Source organism: Leptonychotes weddellii, chromosome 5 (assembly GCF_054177405.1).
Source record: "Leptonychotes weddellii isolate Sample4059 chromosome 5, ASM5417740v2, whole genome shotgun sequence".
Lineage (NCBI taxonomy): Eukaryota > Metazoa > Chordata > Mammalia > Carnivora > Phocidae > Leptonychotes > Leptonychotes weddellii.
This window is the reverse complement of record NC_138373.1, coordinates 22,233,121-22,258,495: the sequence shown is the minus strand read 5'-3', so window position 1 is coordinate 22,258,495 and position 25,375 is coordinate 22,233,121. Positions and strand designations below refer to the sequence as shown.

At 41.3% G+C, this 25,375-nt stretch overlaps 2 protein-coding genes across 3 annotated transcripts in view; one reads left to right on the top strand and one right to left on the bottom strand.

The window, feature by feature from the left end:
- Positions 1-6,309, top strand: part of TMC5 (transmembrane channel like 5) — a 44,317-nt gene extending 38,008 nt beyond the window's left edge. The window contains exons 13-15 of the mRNA XM_081818874.1: positions 2,983-3,213; positions 4,395-4,437; positions 5,189-6,309. Coding sequence (XP_081675000.1) covers positions 2,983-3,213; positions 4,395-4,437; positions 5,189-5,235 — 321 coding nt within the window. The 3' untranslated portion in view covers positions 5,236-6,309. The remainder of the gene's footprint in view (positions 1-2,982; positions 3,214-4,394; positions 4,438-5,188) is intronic.
- Positions 6,310-6,440: 131 nt separating this feature from the next.
- GDE1 (glycerophosphodiester phosphodiesterase 1) lies at positions 6,441-25,005 on the bottom strand. Of its 2 annotated transcripts, none has more exons than XM_081819934.1 (5): positions 24,770-25,005; positions 21,430-21,535; positions 18,708-18,800; positions 16,199-16,410; positions 6,441-6,834 (listed from the first exon to the last, which is right to left on the bottom strand). In XM_081819934.1, the coding sequence occupies exons 1-5, from the start codon at positions 24,874-24,876 to the stop codon at positions 6,813-6,815; spliced, it is 540 nt and encodes a 179-aa protein (XP_081676060.1). In that variant the 5' UTR covers positions 24,877-25,005; the 3' UTR covers positions 6,441-6,812. The 2 variants fall into 2 exon arrangements, with proteins under 2 accessions (XP_081676060.1, XP_081676061.1); XM_081819935.1 differs by lacking the exon at positions 6,441-6,834 and adding an exon at positions 13,843-14,472 and having other exon boundaries at positions 24,770-24,969.
- Between the last annotated feature and the right edge of the window lie 370 nt (positions 25,006-25,375).

The window sequence follows — 25,375 nt, the reverse complement described above, 5'->3', positions numbered from 1 at the left end:
GCCAACTATTTGATTACCTTGTAATACAATTTATACAGGAAAGGCAACATAGATGCATGATTTTTCCCCCTTTATTTACCAGTTTTTGAAAGGATGGGTTGGTATCCTAGTGTCTTAGTTTTCTAGGGCCTGCCATAGCAAATAACCACAAACTTGGTGGCTTGAAATAACGGAAATTTATTCTCTCACAGTTCTGGATGCCAGAAGTCCAAAATCAAGGTGTCAGCAGGGTTGGTACCTTCTGAAGCTCTGAGAGAGAATCTCCTCCATGCTTCTCCTAGCTTCTTTTGGGGGCCACTGGCTCACCTCGGCTCAGGGCTTCCTAGCTGCTGTTTCTGCCTCCATCTTCGCAAGTTCTTTTTCCCTGTGTGCCTGTTTCTCCTTCTCTTCTAAGGACTTGTCCTTGAATTTAGGGTTCATCCTCATCCAGAAGGATCTCATCCCAGAATCTTTAATTATGTCTGCAAAGACCTCATTTCCAAACAAGGCCATATTCACAGGCACTGGGGTTAGGATAACTTGGACATATCTTTTTAAAAGGGAGATATTAAAAAAAATAAAAAATAAATAAAAGGGAGATACTGTTAGACCTACTACACCTAGCAACCTCCAAATGTGGCCAGTGAGGATTTTAAAATTGTCCTTATGAATTCATAGATTTAAGTATACTTGGACATCTTTCAATTATAATAATTTGTTTGTGCATAAATAGTCTCATCCTTTGTTAATGGAAGTCCTTTTGGATTAGCTCTCGGGCTCCTTTGACATGATCCCAGAAGTCTTTTTTATTTTTTTAAGGATTTTATTTATGGGGCACCTGGGTGGCTCAGTCCTTAAGCGTCTGCCTTCGGCTCGGGTCGTGATCCCAGGGTCCTGGGATCGAGCCCCGCATCGGGCTCCCTGCTTAGTGGGGAGCCTGCTTCTCCCTCTCCCACTCCCCCTGCTTGTGTTCCCTCTTCCGCTGTGTCTCTCTCTATCAAATAGATAAAAAATAAGGTCTTTAAAAAAAAGAAGCTTTAAAAAAAAATAAAATAAAGATTTTATTTATTTGACAGAGAGAGAGAGCACAAGCAGGGGGAGCTGCAGAGGGAGAGGGAGAAGCAGGCTCCCCACTGAGCAGGGAGCCCCACGTGGACCTCGATCCCAGGACCCCGGGATCATGACCCAAGCCGAAGGCATCCACTACCAACTGAGCCACCCAGGGACCCCTTATGACTCCAGAAGTCTTTGATAGCTTGCTTGCTACCTGGAAGGACAAGATGTTCCTGGCCCTTCTTGTTTATTACCTGTCCCAGAACATGAATCAGACATTTATTCAAGGAGTCCTGGTGAAATGGTATTTAGAGACCACAGTCTGCTCATTGCTACTGGGCTGGTTCCCTTCTAAATACCAACATAATTATGACATGAACACTTACATCTTAGAACATGAGAAAGAAGCAGGATTCCCCAGGGTTCTCTCTGCTTGAATCTTTGGGGTTTCAGATCACGTGGGTTGGTCCTTTATATGGTGTAAAGAAAGGGCATGGATTAATTATGTTCTTTCTCCTGCCTGTTCCTGCAAGCATGGCCTGTATTTTTCTGATGCAGCACTTTGAATATTTTGGGCAAGTCTTAAGAAGATCTAAACAGGGGAGGGTTTTGATTTGAAAACCTTCTCTTGTAAGGGCACTGCCAAGTAAACTGGGGAGGAATTTAGATGGCATCATTTCAGCGAGGCACCAGAAGCATCTCCAGGCCTGTGTGCTTGCAATTCTTGCCCAGAGGATGGACCACAAAGACAGGCCCATTGCTAAGAGGCTAGGAATAGGCTCAGTAACAATCCTTCTCAAAGTATGATCACCTACATTGGAAACTCTTGGATGCTTATTAAAAATGCAAATTTCTATTACCCTGCTCTCCAGCCAGTAATGGCAACAGATGACATTTGTTGAGCACTTACATGATGCCTGGTATGTGCTAAATAATGAACAAAATTTCTCATTTAACTTTTATTACTCTCTCTGGGGTGTATACATCTTTAATCCCTATTTTAAAATGAAGGAAACTGAGGCTTACAGAGTGAAGTGACCTGCCCCAAGTCACAGGGCTAGTAAGTGGTGGAATTTGAACTGGGCAAGTCCAAAGTTTGTACTCTTAACTACCATGCAGCTTTGCCTCCTTGAGTCAAGATCTTTTGGATAAATCCTAGGAGTCCGAATTTTTGCAAGCTCTCCAGGTAATTCTAATTGGCACTAGAGTATGGAAACAGAGGCTAGACACCAGCAATTTTCAAACAAGTTGGTTATATCCAAGACAGCTAGCAGACTCGTTTAAAATGCCAATTCCCAAGGATAGCTCTTCCTTGCAGAATTCTAGTGAATAAATGTAGAAGGAATAAGGGAAATAGAAAATTATTATGAAGCATATACCACAGCAATAATTGTTGGATGCTCAATAATTGTTGGGTGAAAGTTTGAGGAGAAACAAGGGCATGGGAAATGGGATTGATCTAGACTGGCCAGACCATCAGTGGTGCTTGCTAGCCCACTTCAATACTGGTGGAATATTCCACCCTCCCATCTGCAGCAGATTCACAGGTAAGTGATTCATGCTTCTGGGGAAGACATACCCCCTTCCTCAGTTTCCCTTCCCAATTTGAGAATTCTTTATCTGGGTCTACTCCATTGACACTGATAACTTTGACAAGTGCAATATGTTTGATGTCCCTAGATGCAGAGCTGTAAGCTTTGACATGCTCAGTGAGAGGACACGGCAACAATGCTGGGTGCCCAGACAGGGTTCTGAGACAGAGGGCATGCCAAGAAGGGGGCTACTATACACCATTTGTCCTGGGCCTGGGCTCAGGTCATGATCTCAGGGTCATGAGATCGAGCCCTACATCGAGCTCTGTGCTCACTGTGGAGTCTACTTAAGACTCTCTCTCCCTCTGCCCTTCCCCCACTGCCCTCAAATAAATAAAAAAATCTTAAAAAAAAAAAGAAAACACAGTGGCAGTCTCTATCCTGTGTCTGGGACCCTACCTGCCTAAAAAAAATCAACCTTCTTTCCATCATTTGCTTCTTGACCTCACACCATCTTCCATGTTTTTGTTCTCCTTCTTGGCAGGAGGGCAAAGATAAAATGTTCCTGATAGAAAAGTTGACCAAGCTGCAGGATATGGAGAAGAGAACAAACACCACCTCGTTCACAATGGAAAGGAGAGATGTAGAGGTGAGACAGGAAGTCGCCTTGGGGTCTTTGTGACACAGACTTGCCTCCTCATGAAATGTACGTCAGAAAACTAGAATAACATAAGGGCACTTCACTTTCTATGTTTAAACATTTCTGTATTTTTTTATTTAACGAATAATATTTATTCAACCCTTTCCATGCTGACCCTTGTTCTCGGTGCTGGGGTTATGGTGAAGGCCCTCATGGGGCTTGGATGCATCTTTTGTATAATCCAGTCATCCAGAAGTACATCCCACAGAGAAGGAAAGTACCCTGAAATCTTACCCCACTGTGTTAATGGTTCAGTGTAGACTCTTCCAGATCTTTTCCCTTAGGCATCTGCAAATATACATGCATCTACTAGCACTTTTGTTTATTAATTTATTAGAAAAATGGGGCTATACTGTACACATAGTATCATAACCCCATCCCTCATCGCTTCATGCTATATTTCTGACATTGTTTCAGTCTGTACATATTTGGACATTTGGGTTGTTTCCAGGTTTTTTGTTTCTAATACTAAAAACCGTAATGAAACATTCTTGTTTTAATTATTTTATGTGAGTATTTTTGCCACAGGGCATGCACATGATAATGTTAATAGATGTTACCATATCATACTCTTAAGAAGATTTTACCAATTTCATGCTTACCAAGAGGGTGTAAGAGGTGTCTGAAACCCTGCTCTAAGTCCAAAGCCCATGCTGGCTTCCTTGGTGTCCCGGAAAATATAGATAAACAGTAAACCTACCTTAATTCACATGCCGCTAGTTTTTGGAAATTAGGATCTTGTCAGAAGACAGCGCCATGCCATGCCATTTACTATCTGTGCAAATTAATACCATCAGCATGATGTAGATAAAGGATCTAGAGGCCTGACTCTAAATCCTATGCAGGCAGAGACCCTGTCTGTACCCTTCCAGCCCTGGGCCCTAATACATTACCTGGCATATTGTAGCTGCTCAGTAAATGTCTGTGAAATTAATGAATAAATTAATGGAATCACTTTCCCTAAAAGACCAAACAAAACACTTTCGCTTTGTCTGTGGCTGAGCCTTGGTTTTCATCTGTCACATCTTAATTTTAAAATGGTGGGGGCTCACAGATCCCACCAACTATGCAACAGGACCTGAGTCGAATTCTTTTCCAGTGATGAGGCCACCTGTTTTATTCCCTTTCAGCAACCAGGCCCTTTACCTGTCAGGGAACATGATGCTGCTCGTGGTGAGTAACCAAATTGGCATTGAAGGAGACCCAGTGTAGCCAAGTGATATATCCCAAGATGGAGGGTCACAACTGCTCATGCATCAGTTACTCTTTCAATTAAAAGAACCAACCCAAACTGGCTTTAGCAAAAATCCAAGAATAATTCTTTCTTGAGGCATGGCCAGAAGCTGAGACTCACAATATGTCACCAGAACCTGTTTTTTTTTTTTTTGTTCCGTTCTTTTCCATGTTAGCTCCTTTCTCAAATAGGCTCTTCCTCACAATTGCAAGATGCTTTTATCAGCCTCTTGTACCTTCTCAGATTCAAGTCTAGTGGGAAAGAATGAGAGACCCAGAATTCTCAGTGTGTTCCATTGGATCTGACTGGGTGATGTACGCGAACCAATTACTGTGGCCATGAAAATGTGATTATTTCAGTGGCCAGATCGGAGATCTGTAGATAGAGGTGGTGCAACCAAACAGACCACAGGGACTGAGAATGTTCGGGAAGGGTGGCTTCCCAAGGAAAATCAGGAGCTGAAGCCAGAGGGGAATGAATACGGGGGAGGACTCAAACAAACCCATCTATCTTTTTGGGATAGCATTTACTGATGGCACCCAATGATGGGAGTTCAAGGGGAGAATATTGCAGAACCGTAACAGAAGGCGGGAGGTGTGAGAAGCCATGGGATCTTAAATTTGGTCTTTCCCTTGGAGACATGAGGCAGTGTGCATCTGGGCTAACTTCTCTTTTCCGTGTCCAACCTAGACCTGCGATTTAGGCGATCAGTTCAAGAAGAGAATTCAAAGGCGTGATGTTTATTGCGGCAGCCAGACACCAATCAAATGAAAAGACACTCGGGCCTTTCTAAGCTTCCCAGGAGGGGAATTCAAGCCATTAGCCAGGACGGGAAACTGACCCCAGTGTATATACTCAAGCAAATTTGGCCATTCCCTGCTGGTTTTTTATACCTGGATTGCTAATTTTCCAAGATAAAATATTCGGAATTTTAAAATAAAGCCTATTGTAACATTTAAACTGGTTCCTAAAGACCCAGAAGAGATAACCTGGGAATTATGTATTCAGTCTTTAAGAGATGTGCATATGAATTATTGGTCCTTAGAAATCTCTACTCCCGGACCTGGCAAAGGTTTGGAAACCGGTGCTCAGACAAATGGTCCAGCCTGAATAAAAATGGGATCCTCAATCAGGGATGTGAGGCCTCTGAATTGGGGAACCTGCATTTGTTTGTGACTTTGAACTACATCTGTCCCACCCCATGTTACCCAAAGGTGAACTACAACGAGAGGTCTTATCTACAAACTTTATTGCATATCAAGTATGAGTCTTTGGGGTTGACCTGGGGTTGGTGTGGGTGTGGACGGGGACTCTACCCTTGTGAGGTTGATACATGAGTCAGCATCAAAGTCTTATGTTGAATCGAACATGGAATCAGCGGTGATGTGTGAAACATGTATGTATGTATATGTGTGTGTGGAATGGATATATATGTGTGTGTGTGTATACACACACATATGTATATAGAGCATTCTTTTTTGAAAAGTTTTTATTTATTTAAGTAATCTCTACACCCATTGTGGGGCTTGAACTCAGGACCCTGAAGTCAAGAGTGGTACGCTCTTCTGACTGAGCCAGCCAGGTGCTCCAACATAGAGTTTCTTTTGCAGATTTGCCAAATGATTCACAAGGCATGTGACTGTACTTAGAACTGAAGCATCCAGCAGAAAGGTGGAATTGACCAAATTACTCAGGGGAGAAGTCCCCTCTTGTGTAATCACTACCATGAAATGTAATTGGAACTGAATTTTGACAACATTTAACATGTGTTTGAAACACAAGCATCCAATCAATGCTCAGTCATCGATTCACGTTTTCGTTCACTTATTTAGTCGTTAGCTCATTTCATCAACTAAATTTCATCAACTGAGTTAATTTTTTTGGTGTTATCCCTGCTAGTGGTTACTAGTAGTGTTCATTCATTCATTCAACAAATACGTGCCAAGTAGTCATGAATAAGATGGTGAGCAAATCAAGACACAGTCTGTGCTCTCCTGTGCTTATTGTCTAGCAGATTAATTTAGACAGGAAATTAATAATTAAATAGTAATTAATTGTAATTGTGATAAATGCTGTGAAAGAGAAGCCCAGGGGACTATGGGGAGACTTAACTTGTCGGTGGGGTCAGTGAAGGCAGCCCACTGAATTGATGCTTGAAGTGGTTTTTTTCCCCCCTGTGTCACCTTAACTCTGTTTTGTGCTTCATTGGCTTCTCCACTAAAATATGAACTTCTGTAAGTAGCATTTTTGCTTATTTACCCTATGCAAAGGGCTTATATCTGGAATGCTTCGCCATTTGCCTCCATGGCTTGGGTCAACTCCTGCTTCTCCTGGAGCTATAAACAAAGGAGAAAGATCTAATCTGTAGGTATCACACACATTTGGATGTGAAGATGCTTTTAAAACTTGGGCTTGAGGGGCGCCTGGGTGGCTCAGTCGGGTAAATGTCTGCCTTCGGCTCAGGTCATGATCCTGGGGTCCTGGGATCAAGTCCTGCATTGGGCTCCCTGCTCAGTGGGGAGTCTGCTTCTCCCTCTCCCTCTGCCTGCCCCCCCTCCCTGCCCCCGGCTCATGCTCTGTCTCTCTCAAATAAATAAAATCTTTTTAAAAAATTAACAAAACAACAACAAAAAACCCTTGAGCTTGAGATAGGGAATGTGTTGGCTTGCTAGGGCTGCTATAACCAAATACCACAGATGGGCTGGCTTAAACAACATAAATTTATTTTTCCACATTCCTGGAGGTGGGGAAGTCCAAGGTAATGGTCCTTTTCAGTGTCCACAGTTTTGGTTTCCTTCTGCTACCTGCTGGGCTTGCAGATGGCCACCTTCTTGCTGTGTCCTCTGCATGTACCTTTTTTTTTTTTGCATGTACTTTTTTTTTTTTTTAAGATTTTATTTATTTGCGAGAGAGAGAATGAGAGACAGAGAGCATGAGAGGGAGGAGGGTCAGAGGGAGAAGCAGACTCCCTGCCGAGCAGGGAGCCCGACGCGGGACTCGATCCCGGGACTCCAGGATCATGACCTGAGCTGAAGGCAGTCGCTTAACCAACTGAGCCACCCAGGCGCCCCATTTTTTTGCATGTACTTTTATGTGTCCGAATTTCCTCTACTTAGAAGGACCCTGGGTAGATTGGATTAGGTCCCACCCTAATGGCTTTAATATAGCTTATTCACCTAATTAAAGGCCATATATTCAGATAATGGTTACATTTTGAGGCATTTGGGGGTTCAGATCTCCAGCATATGAATTTTGGGTCAATACAGTTCGGCTTTATAATAGGGGTTAACTCTCCCAGTCCTCTCAGGGACCCCCGTTAGGCATCAGGGTCCTCAGTGCTGGCTGCACTCAGAATCACAGGGGCAGCTGACCACCAGGCCCGAGCCCCAGTCTAGACCAACTAAGTCAGGCACCTGTGCTTATTCTTTAAGGCTCCCTGGATGGTTTCCGTGGAAAGCCAGGGCTGAGAACTAGTGAGCCAGGGTCTAGAATACCGTATCCACGGTTTCGCTTTTTGAAGTTTCGATGACCCATGGTCAGCTGCAGCCAGGAGGCAGATGATCCTCCTCCTGACCAGTTGTCAGGAGGTCACTAGTGGCCTCACGCTCTGTCACAGCGCCTACGGCCCTCACCTCACTTCATCTCATCACACAGGCATTTCATCGCCTTGCATCACGAGAAGAAGGGTGAGTACAGGACAATATTTTGAGAGAGATTACATGTACGGAACTTGTATTACAGCATATTGTTGCTGTTATTATTGTCTTACTGGGCCTGATTTCTAAATTAACCTTTCGCATAGGTGTGTGTGCTAGGAAAACACATAGTATATATCAGGTTCGGTACTATCCAGGGCTTCCGACATCCGCCCAGAGATAAGGGGGCACTGCTGTACTTCTTCCCAAACTTGCCTGACCGTAAAAGCCACCTGAACATGCAAATAGGGAGCTCAGAATATTGCATTAGGGAGGGGCACCTGGGTGGAGCAGTTGGTTGGGTGTCCAACTCTTGGTTTCGGCTCGGTCGTGATCTCGGGGTCATGAGATTGAGCCCTGTGTTGGGCTCTGCGCTCAGCACGGAGTCTGCTTAAGACTCTCTCTGCGCCGCCCCCACCTCCACTCCCCGTGCTCGCGTGCTCGGGCTCTCTCTCTCAAATAAATAAATCTTAAAAAAAAAAAACCAACCCAATATTGCATTAGGGAACAGTCCCCATCCTCCTCTTCCAACCCTTATTTCATTAGTACAAAATGATAAAAGGAACCTATGCTTTCCAACAGTCACTTGAAAGCTGGATAACCCCTATAATTTTAAGTATAAAAAAAGGTAACCTCTTAAATTTCTGCAGGATCTGATCCTTTACGTGGCCGCCGTGAATGGCCCAGTTCATTTCTGAGGCAATGAGATGATTTTGTTCGAAGTTCAATTACAAAAGGAGTGACTAAAATAATATATGATTGACATGTTTTTATAATCTTTGAATTGAGGGCAGGTGGTAAGAAGTCAGCTCATTAATAGCAATTGTCTCCCTATTGTAGCACTTCACAGACATCTCCCTAAATTCTCAAAAGTTGGAACTCTTTTTTTTTTTTTAAAGATTTTATTTATTTATTTGAGAGAGAATGAGAGAGAGCACATGAGAGGGGGGAGGGTCAGAGGGAGAAGCAGACTCCCTGCCGAGCAGGGAGCCCGATGCGGGACTCGATCCCGGGACTCCAGGATCATGACCTGAGCCGAAGGCAGTCGCTTAACCAACTGAGCCACCCAGGCGCCCCAAAAGTTGGAACTCTTCCAGGACGTTTACATATCTGATCAACCGTGAGATGGCCCCTGAGAGAAGCTCAGGTGTGGAGCAGGGGGCCCCCTCTGGCTTGGCTCATGACTGCACACCTGCCTGGTACAAGTAATGGCTTCCACCTGTGCCGTCCTTCGCCCACCTCCATCACCTGGGCTCTTGTTAAAAATCAGATTCTAATTTGTGAGGTCAGGGATGGGGCCCGAGAGTCTGTATTTCTATCTAGTGCTGTGGGTCTGAGCACCATGCCCTGAGTAGTTTGGTATTAGAGCACCTCCACATTTTTAATTTTTATCTTCATTAAAATATTATACTGTTAACACATTTTTTTCAAATCACTTCCATTCCCCCCCCCTCATTTGAACATCATTGCTCTAAGACAATTAGTGCAAATATGATCCCCACTTGACAGATGAAAAGTTAGGCACACACAGGTTAAGTGATTTGTCTAAGGTCTCACAGCTAGTGGTAGAATTGAGGACTTTGGATTTTTCTCTGGCTTCGTGGTTCTCAGACTGGAGCAAGTATCAGAACCACCTGGAAGGCTTGTTGAAACAGATCCTGAGGGGCGCCTGGGTGGCTCAGTCGTTGGGCATCTGCCTTCGGCTCAGGTCATGATCCCAGGGTCCTGGGATCAAGCCCCGCATCGGGCTCCCTGCTCGGCGGGGAGCCTATTTCTCCCTCTCCCACTCCCCCTGCTTGTGTTCCCTCTCTCGCTGTGTCTCTGTCAAATAAATAAAATCTTTAAAAAAAAAAAAAAAGAAAGAAACAGATCCTGAGCGATGTGCGGAGTTTGAGGTTCAGTAGTTGTGGGATGGGCTCTGAGAGTCTGCATTTCTAACAAGTTACCCCTTAAGCAGATATTGAATAAATGTCTCAAAGGACAGTGTCTTTTGAGAACCATTGTGCCTAGCTGATCTCCAACGTGTTTGTAATACTTGGTAATACAGGTAAAACTCTGCTAATCAGATAGATTCTGAGCATAATTTAGCTTGGTAATAGAACATACAAGGTCATCGATTCTCAGTAGTTGTGATCAAAGAAACCAAACAACCTTGCACTATAGTAACCATCCCTCCGAGCTAAAGGTTTGCATGGATGTTTGGAAAACTTCATTAATTCTCACCCTTATTTGTCCTCAAAGCTGTGGTTTATTGTCCCGTTGAAACACTATTCCCACTTTAGGAAATGGTAGGTATAATTTTATTTAGAAGTTTGCATCTAACAAAAATGGAGTATTTATGTCTTGGTGAAATTCTTGTCAAAACAGGATTGCAGACACTGATCTCCAAATGAGAAAATGAGTATTGTTAACTCAGTAGTGGCTTTCTTAAGCCTTTTGAGATAGTCTTTTCCCAGTACCTGTCTGTGGCATCCTGAGGGCCGAGGAACAGTTGAATGAACAGCAGAGGGTGCAATTTTTATCTGTACTGACTTTCTTGGAAAGAATGCTGTCTATCGGTGGCACCTGGGTGGCTCAGTCGTCAAGCATCTGCCTTTGGCTCAGGTCATGATCTCAGGGTCCTGGGATCAAGCCCTGCTCAGCAGGAAGCCTGCTTCTCCCTCTCCCACTCCCCCTGCTTGTGTTCTCTCTCTCGCTGTGTATCTCGCTCTGTCAAATAAATAAAATCTTTAAAAAAAAAAAAAAAGAATGCTATCTATCATGACTTTGGATGACCCCTTGATGCTGCTGAATCCTGAATCATTTGTCTACAACTCCCACTTCACACTAGGTCTGTACCTCTAGTTTCCTTGAGGAGTTTCCACTTGGCTATCCCATAATTCATTCCTTCAACAAACATGTTGAACTATGTGACAGGCACCATAATAGGTGTTGGGAATGATTGTTTCTGATTAGTGAGTCCTTGCTATGGGCTGGACACGAGGATAGGAAGGGGTTTAGAGTGTGAGCTCTGGAATTGTATCACCTGGACCAAATCTTTTCGCTACTACTGGTGTGTGACTTTGGGCAAGTCACTTAACTTCCCTGTGCTTTGGTCTCCTTCACTATGAAGTGGGATTGTGGGGCACCTGGGTGGCGCAGTCTGTTAAGCATCTGACTCTTGGTTTTGGCTCTGGTCACGATCTTAGGGTGGTGAGATTGAGTGCCGCGTCGGGCTCTGTGCTCAGCGCAGAGAGGGCTGGAGATTCTCTCTCTCCCTCTGTGCAACCCCCTCCCTCCGGGCACTCTCTCTCAAATAAATCTTTTTAAAAAATACAGTGGGATTGTGATGGCGGCAACCTCACAGTGTTGTTGCAAACACATGGAAAGTATTTGAAAGTGTCTAGTACATGTTAGGGAGTCCGTAAATGTTATTAATAACATTTTACATGTCTTTTACATGCACTCGGTCATTTAATCAGCCACCCCCCTAGGCTGGTACCAATACTGCCCCTATTTTGGGGACCTGGGTGTCTCTTAAGTGTCTGCCTTGGGCTCTGGTCATGATCCCAGGGTACTGGGATGAGTCCTGCATCTGGTTTGCTCTCAGCAGGGATTCTGCTTCTCCCTCTGCCCCTCCCCCCACTCGTGCTCTCTCTCTCAAAAGTAAATAAAATCTTGTCCCTATTTTACAGATAATAAGGAACTTGCCCAAGGTCATAGAGCTATTAAATTGCTAAACATAAAATCGGATTTAGTTTTCCCTGATCCCAAGTCCTGTTTTTAATTCCTATATTAAGCCTTCCAATGCTCAATGGTAGTATTTTTTTTTTTTTAAGATTTTATTTATTTGCGAGAGAGAGAATGAGAGACAGAGAGCATGAGAGGGAGGAGGGTCAGAGGGAGAAGCAGACCCCCTGCCGAGCAGGGAGCCTGATGCGGGACTCGATCCCGGGACTCCAGGATCATGACCTGAGCCGAAGGCAGTCGCTTAACCAACTGAGCCACCCAGGCGCCCTGCTCAATGGTAGTATTAACACCTTCTTTCTTCACCCAAATTCTCCACTCTTCAGGGACCCAACATCTTAGCACTGGATCTAAATCCTTCACTGGGCCTGAGTCAAGGGCAAAATGGATTTGGGACAAAGGTCAAGAAACAACTCCTGGCTCTCAAGAGGTATTCCCACAACAGAAGGGATCTCTCTACTGCCCCCGAGAATCCCTCGTTGCTTGCTGTGTAGTCTGCTTGCCAAAGTGGGGATTCAGTCTGCAGAAGTGTTTTGTCTTTGTGCTCCCGTCCTCCTCTTGCCGTTCTAGTCGTGGCGTGATATGGAAGTATAGACAGTTGAGATATTTGTTCCATTCATTGAATAAATCTGTCCTGTTGTTTTTGGATTCAAGAAAACTTCTTTGTAAATGTTGATGGAAAACGTCCCAAGCCCCATCCATCGTGCCCTTGCCAACACCGACTGTAGCAGGACAGCCTGTGCGTCTGCCATCTAGCCGTGTGGACTGCTGGTCTGGCAGCTGCGAGTGTGAGACTGGTGACCCAATGGGGCTCAGGAGGGAAGTCATGACTCAGCTGAGGGCCTGTGGTCCAGGCTACAGATGGGGCTGAAGGTGGGAGCAGGGACAGCTACAGGAGACAGACGGCTTTGCAATTTTTTGAAGTTTTTTTTGAGAGAGAGAGAGAGAGAACGCATGTGCGAGCAGGGAGGCGCAGAGGGAGAGAGAATCTGAAGCGGGCTACACGACCAGCGAGGAGTGCAATGTGGGGCTCCATCTCACCACTCCGAGATCATGACCTGAACTGAAATCAAGAGTCAGATGCTTAACTGACTGAGCCACCCAGGCGCCCCGACTCAATTTCATTTTAGATGTTGCTACTTAAGTACACAGGAAGACCCCTGGAAGCTTAAGTGGAAAAGAGCACAGAGCTGGGAATTAAGGGCTCTGCGTTATACAGGCAGACAGGGCAAGTAAGGTTAAGAGCAAGGGCTCTGGAATTAGACTGGCTTGGATTTGAATCTCAGTGGCACCAAGGACTCTGAGACCTTCGGTAAGTGACTTTAAGTTTGCAGTGCCCTTGGAGCACTGGGTGTTATGCACAAACAATGAATCATGGAACACTTCATCTAAAACTAATGATGTAATGTATGGGGATTAACATAAGAATAAAAAAAAATGTTTGCAGTGCCTTGGTCTCCTCATTCATAAAAGGAGAGTAGTATCTCTGTAAGATTTTCTGGGGTTTGGGATGATACATGTTAAACCACTGAAGTTCCCGGCAAACAGTAGGAAATTTTAGTTTTATGAGATCAGGCTCTGCTATGTTACCAGCTGTGTCATATCTGAGAAAGACCTTTTCCTTCCACAGGTTTCGGTGTTCTCATTTGTAAAAGGAGGATAAGCCTAGATGTTCTTGGATGTTTCTTGCAGTTCCACTGTCATCCGTCCTAGAGTTGCCCCAATGAGCATAACCCTGCCCTCTAGTGGTCCGTAGTTATTTCAAGATACCATAACAATCCCTTGCACTGGAATCAACACTTACCTACCATTTTCTTTGCCTCACCAGGGGCTGTTTCCTCTGGTCCCTGGATTGCAGAGAGCAGCTTCCCTAAATTCCTTATGTCTCAGGGCATGATGCTTGGTACAGCTTTCCCTTAGTGCTCCTTTTAATGATTTTATTAGTATGGTCACAAGTTTGATGTCTATAGTACATTGATAATGTAGCTGAATACAAATATTTTAAATAAGTAAATTACATAAGTGTGTCAAGTTTTAAAATGTCAACTTTGAGTGATCATGCATTTCCCATGCATTTGCATCTGCATCCCCAAACTGCACAACTTGATCTGTGCTTATCCTCACTGGGTCTCGGTGTATGCCTCAGCTAGGTTGGGGCAGGAGTTGTTGTGACTTTTTGCAGACCCAGATTTTCAAGAGCAACACTGTTGAACTCAGGCATTCCATGGAGCAAGCAAAGCAAAATCAGGTTTTGCTCTGGTTCAGGTAAAAATGCAAATACCGACTATTGCTTGTGTGAGCCACCTGATTCCCCAGGGCTTGGGCTAGCACAAAGGTATTTTGATATCCCTGCATGAGGCCAGCAGGCAGCTTCTGTACCCATGTTTCCTCCATGGGGGAAAATTCTAGAACTGAGATGCACAGTCTTCCAACATGCTGTCAGTGATATAGCTGGAACCAAGATGGGATTCGTAGTAACTTTTTTCATCAAAGGTATTAACAGTCCAAGCAACAACCTGAATGCCTTTGGCTGACCACTTCTTCAAGTAGTCCCTGGAGGAAGAGGAAAAACCCATCCTGTTAGAATAAGGACCAGTTATTCCAGGAATCTATAATGGTCACTAAGTATGGTATTCACTGAGTAATAATAGTGCCCCAAAAGAGCCTCTTAACTGGGCCTCTGTGTGCAATCAGAGGGAGTGTTCCAAAACCCAGCACCAGAACCTCTTCCACATTGCTCCAGGTTACAACATTTCAGTGACTTGCTAAAGACACCCTCCACCAAAAAAAAAAAAAAAGGTCTTATTGGAGGCTGTACTTGGCTTATCCCACCCTCTCTTTGGCCTCGTCTTATACTGTACTTCCCCTTTCCTTTCTGTGTGATAGAATATGGATTTTCTTTCAATTCTTGAAAGAACTAGGCTCTTTCCTGCCGTAACACTTTCGCATGTGTTTCCCCTCTGACTTGGATCTCCACCCTCCCACCCCATTCCTACTCACCCTCCTAACCTTAGCTTAGTTGTCATCTCCTTGGGGATGTTTTCCCTAACTCCCCTGATTAGGTCAAATTACATAGTATATATGTACACTGTTTTCTCTACATAGCATTTATCTTAGTTGTACTTTTATATTTATTGGATTTTTAATTTGATGAGCAACTATCTCTTCTACTTGACTATAAATTCCATGAGGGCGGACCATGGTTTTCTTTACCATAGCATCTTCAGCTTATTAATATAATACTTTACAATACTGTGGGCAGACACCAAATACTGACTGACTTGAACACACGCATGCCTGAAATAATATGAAACTAACAACTCTGATCAGCTAAAATACACAGCTATAAAACTGCCACAGTAAAGGTCAGAGATTGCTAGCAGGTAGGGAATGGAAAGTTTTCTTGGAAGCAATGGTGCGAAGTCTCTGTAGTGTGGAGCAGAGCAGGAAGAAAGGTGGGAGGGGTAAGGCAGGCAGGCACTCACAGGGTGTCTCCGCCCTGGACTCTATGTTGGTTTTCAAAGGGAGTCAGTCACAAGGACATGTAATCTCTCTTTCGTCAGATTTTGGAAGGTTTCTTTTTCTTTTCTTTTTTTTTTTTTAAAGACTTCATTTATTTATTTGACAGAGAGAGTGAGAGAGCACAAGCATGGGGAACAGTAGAGGGAGAAGCAGGCTACCCGCTGAGCAGGGAGCCCGATGAGGAGCTCGATCCCAGGACCCAGAGATCATGACCTGAGCTGAAGGCAGACGCCCAATGGCTGAGCCACACAGGCACCTCTATTTTTTCTTTTTCTTTTTTTAGGTATATATATATTTTATTTATTTATTTTATTTATTTTTTTTTAAAGATTTTATTTATTTATTTGACAGAGAGATAGAGAGAGAGCACAAGTAGGCAGAGAGGCAGGCAGAGGGAGAGGGAGAAGCAGACTCTCCACTGAGCAGGGAGCCCGACATGGGGCTCGATCCCAGGACCCTGGGATCATGACCTGAGCCGAAGGCAGCCGCTTAACCGACTGAGCCACCCAGGCGCCCCAGGTATATATATATTTTAAAGTGCACTAAAAACTAAGAATATTTGACCAACTTATTTTGGAAACAGGGCAATATGCCTGAACTCTTCCCACCTAAGAAGCTAGTGGCATTCCACCTTAATAAAGGTATGGTGGGCTTTGTGGGTGAAATCCAATCCAGGATGCCCACTGTTAATCCTTCCTTTCCAAGAAGAGCATTTCAGGAAATGTGTCAGGAGAAGATAAAAAACCTTCCAACTTACGGGGATACAAAATCCTTTTGTATGAGGAAAGCTGAAATTCCACACAAGTACCACAGGATATTATGCATACTCCAATCGAGCAAAATGTCCATTACCGCAAACATGGACTGTTTCCAGAAAACATCATAGCGTGGTTTCCCATCTCCTGTATGGCTAAGGCTCCAAGGTCTATGAGTTAATGCCGTTACTACATTCTGATCTGTTTGTCTCATCTGAAAAGCAATTTTGGAAATTAAAATAAGTATCATATCTTAAGTCCAATACCTCTCATTTTTCTCATTCTGATGAAGTGGCCATAATGGTACCCTGGCCCCCATGTCTACTAAATAGACATAAATCCTTTCAGTAAATAATGTAATGGATGTAAAGCATTTAATATACAGTATAAATAAGAACACTTCCTTCACGAAGTCCTTACCTTTAAAAGGAGTAAACTACAATCTCAGGGTCAAATTTTCATAATGTCACAAGAACAAACTTTCATTTGGTTATCAATTTAAACTTTGGCCAGAGATAAGTAATTAGAACTCAGTGAGGATGGAACCATGATCATTTCCAGATGGGCTGGTTAGCTTTTGATCCTTTCCAGAGAAAAATGACTGAGACAGGCTTGTTGGGGTGGGGGTGGGGGGGAGAAGGAAGTGGAGTGAGAAGGAAGTGAGAAGAAAAGAGCAGAGAGAGAAGTAGGGGCAGTGATTGGGAAGGACAAGGAGAAATAGGAAGATGTGGATGTTTCACTCTATGCTCTGTGCTCCTCTGGACAATGTAGCAAACATTTTGAAGGCCTCTGTGGTCAAGTAAGATTGGGAAACACTGATCCAAATGTCTGAAAGCCCCATGACCCTATTCATCTCAATGACAGTTTATATGTGGATAGGTTCCACCCTCACTGTAAAATTTTAAATGCACACTCTGTTGGTCACTGTTGAAGAGTGCTACAGAACCAACACATTATCTTGGAAACTGGTAAGTAAAGGACAAGATTAGCATTTATTTGCCAAATGCATAACTAAATAATAAATGACAGTTTCTTTCTTTATTTTTAAGTAGGCTCCACGCCCAATGTGGGGTTTGAACTCACAACCAGCCAGGCACCCCTAAATAATACATGAAGAAATGATAGAATTAAAATATTAAAGATTTTGCAACCCCTAGTAAATTGAGAGCTGGCCACTGACGTTGCAAACGACAACACAACAACAAAAGAGTTAATCAGATGTTATGTGTCTCCTGATGAAAAAATACCCTTACCTATGAGATTATCTTGCCAAGAATAAATGAACCTCCACTAATCAAGCCTTTTGCTCTCACTACCGATTTACAGGAAATATATACAGAAAAAGAATGTGTTAAACTGTATCATGACATAGGAAGCAAAATCTGGACTTGGGTAAACTCTACAAAACAACCTGGTTTCTTCAATAAATACATCACAAGGTGGGGGGGGAAAGGAGAACTTACAGGTTCTAAGATTTAAATTATAGTATGTAGTCTTTAGCTGGGTCCTGATTCAAATTAACAATTAGGAAAAACAAAAACCCATTTATATTTCTGAGACAAATAAAAATTTATATATTGACTAGATATTTCATGATCTTAAGGACTTAGTAATAGTTTTAGATGGGGTAATGACTGTATTGTGGCTATAGTTTAAAAAAAAAGGGAATCACTTTTTAAAGATACTTAACAATTTTTATGGATGAAATGATCTCTGGAATTTACTTCAAAATAACACTGGGGTAGATGAATGGAGATATGGATGAAACAAGCTGGATCACAGTTAAACAGGGGCTCATTTTACTACCATCGACTTTTGTGCATATTTTAAATTCTCCATCATTAAGAGTTATTTTTTTTAAAAGGTATATTCTGTTACTTAGTGAGATGAAGAGCTACATAATTCTTTGTTCTGAGAATGTTTACTAATCTGAATGAGCCTGTAAACAATATAAAAGGGGCTTAAAGAGGAATCATGGTATTTTAAAATGGGGTATGAGTTCATTCTCATTTCTGAATTTCTCTTGTTAAAAGAGGAATTTTTTTATATTATTATTATGTTCAGTTAGCCACTGTATAGTACATCATTAGTTTTTGATGTAGTGTTCAATGATTCATTAGTTATGTATAGTACCCAGTGCTCATCACAGCACGTGCCCTCCTTAATACCCATCACCCTGTTACCCCCTCCCCTCACACCCCTCCCCTCTGAAACCCTCAGTTTGTTTCCCAGGGTTCATAGTCTCTCATGGTTCGTCTTCCACTCTGATTTCTCCCCCTTCAGATTTCCCTCCCTTCCCCTATGGTCCTCCGTGCTATTGCTTATGTAAGTTCCACGTATGAGTGAAACCATATGATAATTCTTTCTCTGCTTGACTTACTTCAAAAGAGGAATTTCTTAACTGAAATTCAGTTCCATTTAACAGGCATCTATCTTATGCTTACTTGGCCCATTTCTGTTATCACCATCAACTAAGACAGTATTATGTACAATACAAATCCTGAATTTTACCTTATAGATAACTTCTGGCAAGAAAGAGCAGACGATGCTATTATTGTATAGTTGAGGAAACTCCTTATATATTTTCTTTAGAGCATCAGTAGCCTGCAAAGCATAGAGATTCACGTATTTCAATGTAAGAGTCCCAGCCAATAACTATTACATACTAAGTACAACCCTATCGAATAAATGAGAACTTTACTAATATATGGGGATGCTGAAAGGAGTATTGGAAGATTCCATCATCCATCTGGATCCTTCTTAAATTCACATCTACAGCAGATAGGGAGAAAGTGGGAGTACTGTTGCTTTACTATTCTGTTGAGAGGCTCATCCCTTTTGTCAGACTTTTTGGAAAGCATGGCAGGCGGCAAGCCAGTTGAGGCTGGAAGCAAAATTTTAAACCTTTTCCTTATAACCCAGTTTAGTCACTGGGAAAAGTCTTTTTATACCCACAACTCTATTATCCTCTGCCTTTCCTGGCAGAAGCATGAGCCAACCAGCCTGGGAACTACTAAGTGTAGATGTTCTCGGTCCAGGGGACTGAGAGGAAATGGCATTCATCACCAACATGGAGGCAGGAATAATAGGATAAGGGAGGAACTGGGAAGAGCTTCCCAAGGTGAACAGATGTTTCTTTTTGTAGTAGTCCCCAGTTAAATGAATGAAGAGGAAATGGTTGAACTAAAATACTGACATTTTGTAACCTCTAGTGAATTAACAGATTTGGCCACTGAGCATCAATAGCAGCGAACAACAGAGGTGACTAGGCATTAGGTGGAATGTAATGTCACTATATTATAATTCTTGAAATATCACTAAATTTTGGAAAGTCACACATACCTATAACCAAATGTAAGCAACAAAATGCATTCCAAAAAAGAAAATAGAAATTACTCATGTCCTGTCCCCCTTCACTAATGTGACAGAGTGTGAGCTACAGAGCCAAAGCTGTTGTCATAACAGCTTATGAGAACACTTGTGGACATTTGTTTTATTATTCCCACCCCGCCCCCTCCCCCATGAGGAAACTGAAGCATATCAAGGTTAAGGTTCACTGTAGTAAGTGACAGAGTTTAATCACAGTCTGTTGGACTCCAAAGCCCATGATCTTGGCTCCTGTGTTCTACTAGCTCCAATTTGCTACACTTGGTTCCTTACACTACCATTCTGGTGAATTAGATCACTATGTTTTAATTTGCCCAAACCACCTGTGAGCACCCAACCAGAAAGCTCAAATAGCTGGATTAAAAAAAATTTTTTTTTCTTCTTTTTTCCCTTTATTCTAAGAGGATAAGCATGAAGGTCAGTACACCATGGGTGAGATGTAGGACCTATCAGGGATCCCAACGTGGGCAGTATCATCAACAAAACCTGAGATGCTCATTAAAAATACAAGTTCCTTAATCATGTATCCTAGACATTTTCAGAATTTCTTCTCTATGTGATATGGCCCAGGGATTAGTACTTTTAATAGGTATTCCTAGTGATTCTGATGCAGACTGACGGGAAAACCTAGATGTATACAACTATACATCAGAATACCAGAATGTACCAGAATAATAAATGAGTCAGAGCATCATTCTCCTTTCTTCAAAAATGAGAGTTTCCTGTGCTAAAGTTAGAATATATACTTAGGCTCTTATTTCAGGTTTTTTGTTTTGTTTTGTTTTTTTTAAAGATTTTATTTATTTATTTGAGAGAGAGAATGAGATAGAGAGAGCATGAGAGTGGGGAGGGTCAGGGGGAGAAGCAGACTCCCTGCTGAGCAGGGAGCCCGATGTGGGACTTGATCCCAGGACTCCAGGATCATGACCTGAGCCGAAGGCAGTCGCTTAACCAACTGAGCCACCCAGGCGCCCTTATTTCAGGTTTTAACAACTAGTTTCAACAACATCCCAGGATGAATAAAAAAAACTGACATCAGAATTCCCCACCAGTAGATGGCCATTACTGATTATAACTTGCAAGGGAGAAAAATACCTGTAAGTTGTCCAAATGCAGAAAAAAAGTATTTGTACTTGAAAAGCTGGTTATAAGTGAACAAATGTAATCTAAACCATATTTTCCCATTGATTTCCATTGCAATAATATATTTTTGTGAATAAAAGTGTATGTTCTAAAGTTTAAGCAGAATTTTATTTAGGAATGTCATACATATTTGAAAAAAATTATAGTAATTTTACCATAAAAGTATATCTACTCAATCACAGAATAACAAAACTATACATAAGAGATAGAAATCATACAGGAAGGATAATTCTAAGTAAAAGATAAATATCCTATTAGCTATCAGAAACTTTATGTATGGGAGTTCTCTTTAAATTCAGTCCACAGTTGTCCATCTAAAACCATTAACTTACAGCCAGATGCAACTGGTCTTGTGTCTAACTCCTGAATTCTTTCTTATAAGGTCAGTTGAAGTGCCTCTTTATGGTTTATTTAATATCTTCTGTAAATGCTATTTATGCAAATAAGAAAAACCCAACTCTATTTTGTATTAGTTGTAGAATATCAGGAGTTGTTCAAAGGTTCCATCAAAGGTTAAGAGTTCCATAATTTACTATTTCCTTAAAGATGTGATTTTTGCATTGTAAACTTCTAATAAGCAAATATAATCTGTAAAAATAATTTAAGAATGATAAGTAGCAAAATCTATAGTTGATTTTGGAAATGACTAGCAATTAAATAAGAGGTCTTTTCAAAAAAGTGAAGTCTATGGTATAAACTGTACCATATTTGCATGGCCCTTGACATCAAAGAAGATTGTGAGGTTATAGTTTAGGCACTCTGCAACGGCTTCTCTCAGGGTAGGGATCTTTTCATCAGGGAAATCATTCCTATAAGAGAGGGAAAAGGAATAGTATATTGCAGGAAAGAGAAAAAAGATAAAAGTTTAGTGAACAGACGTTTGACAAATGTCTCCCAACCAACAGGAAAGAGTGTTTTCCCTAACTTCCTTTCTTTAAGCATACTGAAGTCTAAGGATAATTTACTTAATGTCCTTGAACCAGATCAGATATCCTTGACCAAAGAACAGCAACAACAACAAAACCACTTAATTTTTAGGAAATCACTAGATTTATAATATAATTAGGAACTCTACTCACCAAAGGGCAGAGTACTTCTGGAGAACTTGAGACTTAAATTTAAGACTGTAATTGCCCTAATAGAACCTTATGCAGGAGAAATTCCTAGGAATACATAAATCTGTTCACTGTATTGTTGTGCACTTTAGTGCAACTGTTCAAAATAAATGTTTATACATAATTCTCTGATAAAGAAAAGGAACGTTAAGTGCCCAATTTATAAGAAATCAGCTTTTCTCACATAATGAAATTTCATTCTATATGACTTAATTTATACTTACTCAACTATATAATTTCAAGTGTAGTATCTTGGTATAAAAAAAGATAAAGATAATTTGAACAGTACAGGCAATTCTGCCAGCCATTCTATTCAGTGACTACTCCTTGGGAGTGAGAGGTGAGACACTGACTTTGCTATTCCCTTGGCCAGTCTTAGTTTCTATGGCCCCCACTCATCTAACCACATTGAGGATAATTCTAGAGAAAATACCTATTTTTCCTACAACATGGTCCATAAACACAAGCCAGTGACTTCACCTGGTGTTCAAACAAAGAAAATGCAATGAGTTCCAATTGGAGGACAAAGACTGGCTATGTTAAAGACATTAAGATGGCATACTGACACCCATATTGCACTTTTTTCTTTTGAAATGAGAGAGGTGTTTAATTAGTTCTTCATGTCTATTTTTCAATACAGATTAGAAGTAGTAAAAAAAAAACAAACAAAAAAACCTAGGTAGAATGATGCAGTGTAACACAGTAACGGGCAGCAGTTACCCAGAGGATGGTTCTCATTTGATTTTCCTTCTCTTTCTAGGGGTTTTTTATGTGTTTAAAATTTTTCACATACTCCTTTCTTTAAAACGCACTGGAGTATAAGGAAAAGTGAATGTTTATTTAGGTATATTAATGAGGGAATGAATAGTTTTTTATATATGCTCTGCTGTAGTTCCACTAAATGAAAGTACTAAAACAAATTAAGGTATTACTTAATGTGTGTATTAATAGGTTCAAGCCTATTAACATACAAAAGTCAATTAGCAAATCAAGACTTATAGCAATGCCTCAAAGGTGATTGTAAAACTTCTGTAAATGGTGCCCCCCCGCCCCACCAAATCATTCAACTTCTTTAACTTGGAAACTTTATAAAATTATGGAATATGATCATGAAGAATTTAGCAAAGCCAATGGTCTTTTTTACTAAAGTTAATGGCCCCTTGTAATTTTAGACATTGAACAGAATCCAGAGTTTGGATTTTATTTAAGGGTAGCAGCTTACATGATAGACTCCAACATTTTCATATGGTGGTTTCTCTCCTCCACAGATTTCCAGAATTATTACAGGTAATTTTTGATGAGTCTGGCTAAAAGTTTATCAGTTTTGTTTATCTTTTCAAAGAATGAGCTTTTGGTTTCATTGATCTTTTCTATTGTTTTTTTTTTTAGTCTCTAGTTCATTTATTTCTGCACTGATCTTTTTTATTTCCTTTTACTCACCTTGGGCTTTTTCTTTTCCTAGTTCTTTGGGTGTAAGGTTTGATTGTTTGAGATAGGCCTGTATTGCTATAAATTCCCTTTTAGAACTGCTTTTGTTGTATCCCAAAGATTTTGGACTATTGTATTCTCATCTGTCTCCATATATTTTTTTAAATTTCTTCTTTGATTTCTTTGTTGACTCATTGGTTGTTTAGTAGCATGTCATTTAGCCTCTGTGTGTTTGTGTTTTTTTTCCAACTTTTTCTTGTGAGTGATTGCTAGTTTTATACCACTGTGGTCAGAAAAGATGCATGATATGATTTCAGTCTTTTTAAATTTATTGAGACTTGTTTTGTGGCCTAACATGTGATCTATCCTGGAGAATGCTCCATGTGCACTTGAAAGAATATATACTCTCTTGTTTTTGGATGTTATGTTCTGTATATATCTGTCATGCCCATCTGATCTAATAATGTGTTGTTCAAAGACAATTTCATTACTGATTTTCTGCCTGGATGATCTATTCACAATATCATGCCTTCTTAAAGGATTTTATGGGTGACGATGACCCTGAGCATTTTTTGCTTTAATTGTTGACTTTGAAGCTGACCTCTTAGCTGCAATGTCACTGTAATATTAAAACTAGCCTTTCCCTCGCAGGTAATAGAACAATGAAATATCTGAATATTGCAAAGAGCAATTCCAGCAGCTTGCACTCAGAACTTTCAAGTGTTACCAATACTTTCTAGATTAAAGTATAATTTCCTTTGGTTGACTTTTCTTTTGGGATCCTAGGAAAATAAAGTCTGAATCATCTTTTAGGGAGGACTATAACATGACCACTAGGTCAAATACTTAATACTCAAAGAGTATTAATCATTGTTGAGAGAATGATACAACATGAGTAACAGTGAGCATACATTTTTCAGTATTACAAAGAAGAGAGGGATTTAGATAATCATATTCCAAAGTATATTACCCAGTATACTCATTCCAATGTGTTTATAGCTGTTTATGGTGGGAATGGTGTGGGTTCTGTAGTCATACATCTTTGAGAAACATTAAAGGTAATAACTGATTGATGTGGATTGTTTATCCCTAAAGGGAACATCTAGAGTATAGTGCTTGATCTTAGTTGATCATAAAACTCTTTTCTTGTGGAGTATCTTATAGGACTAATTCTGAGATATAGATATACCTATAAATCTCTTATATATAAAATTTATAGGATAGTATAAAGTAACTCTCTAATGTTACTAATGTTAGTGACTAGACAGTGTATTGTCTTGAGAATAATTCCCAGGCCAAATCTGGCCACAGTGGGAAAAGATGAGAAACATATTTCAGTTGTTCCTGGCACCCTGCTCATTACTTGGGAAAACTGTATATAGTTCAAAACAATAATTCCCCTGGAGCAGAAGATGCCAGTGTCTTTAGAAGGTGCCAGTGTCTTTCTGTGATCCCCAACAGAAGATGAAAGGTACGTTTAAGTGACAATGAACCACTTACCTTAACCTGTGATTTGCTGCAGGATTAAGCTTCCTAATTTGTTCAAATGTCAAATCACACAATCGACCAGTGCCATCAGTCGTCCTATCAACTGTGTTATCGTGCATTAAGACAGGAATCCCGTCAGAAGTAAACTCAATGTCCAACTCCACACCTGTTGCTCCATTCTTAGCTGCCTTAACAAAAACATCAACAATATTAATGACAAGTGGCCACAGATGTCACTTTACAATCTATATGCTCAAGATGACCAACAGTGCTAGCTAAGTGGACGGTGTCTCTTACTGATTTCTTCTCCTTCTTATACCAAATAGCAACCCACCCAGTTTCTACTTTTCCTGATAACCTGACTTCAACTTGCACACTTAGGGATTCCTCAAACACTTTAAATTCCCCAGTCTTGGGCACCTGGGTGGCTCAGTCGGTTAAGCGTCTGCCTTCAGCTCAGGTCATGATCCCAGGGTCCTGGGATTGTGTCCTGCATCAGGTTCCCTGCTCAGTGGGGAGTCTGCTTCTCCCTCTACCCTTCCCCCCTGCTGATGATCGCTCTCTCATTCTCTCAAATAAATAAAAATCTTTTTTTTTTTTTTAAAGATTTTTATTTAT

Bases quoted from the DNA above. Each gene is read 5' to 3' on its own strand.
- GDE1 (XM_081819935.1), bottom strand. From the start codon at position 24,876: ATGCACGATAACACAGTTGATAGGACGACTGATGGCACTGGTCGATTG. The intron at 18,801-21,429 runs GTACAGTTTATA...TATGCTTTGCAG, and splicing joins TCAAGGGCCATGCAAATATG to GCTACTGATGCTCTAAAGAA. The intron at 16,411-18,707 runs GTAAAATTCAGG...ATTGCTTTTCAG, and splicing joins TGCCAGAAGTTATCTATAAG to ATGAGACAAACAGATCAGAA.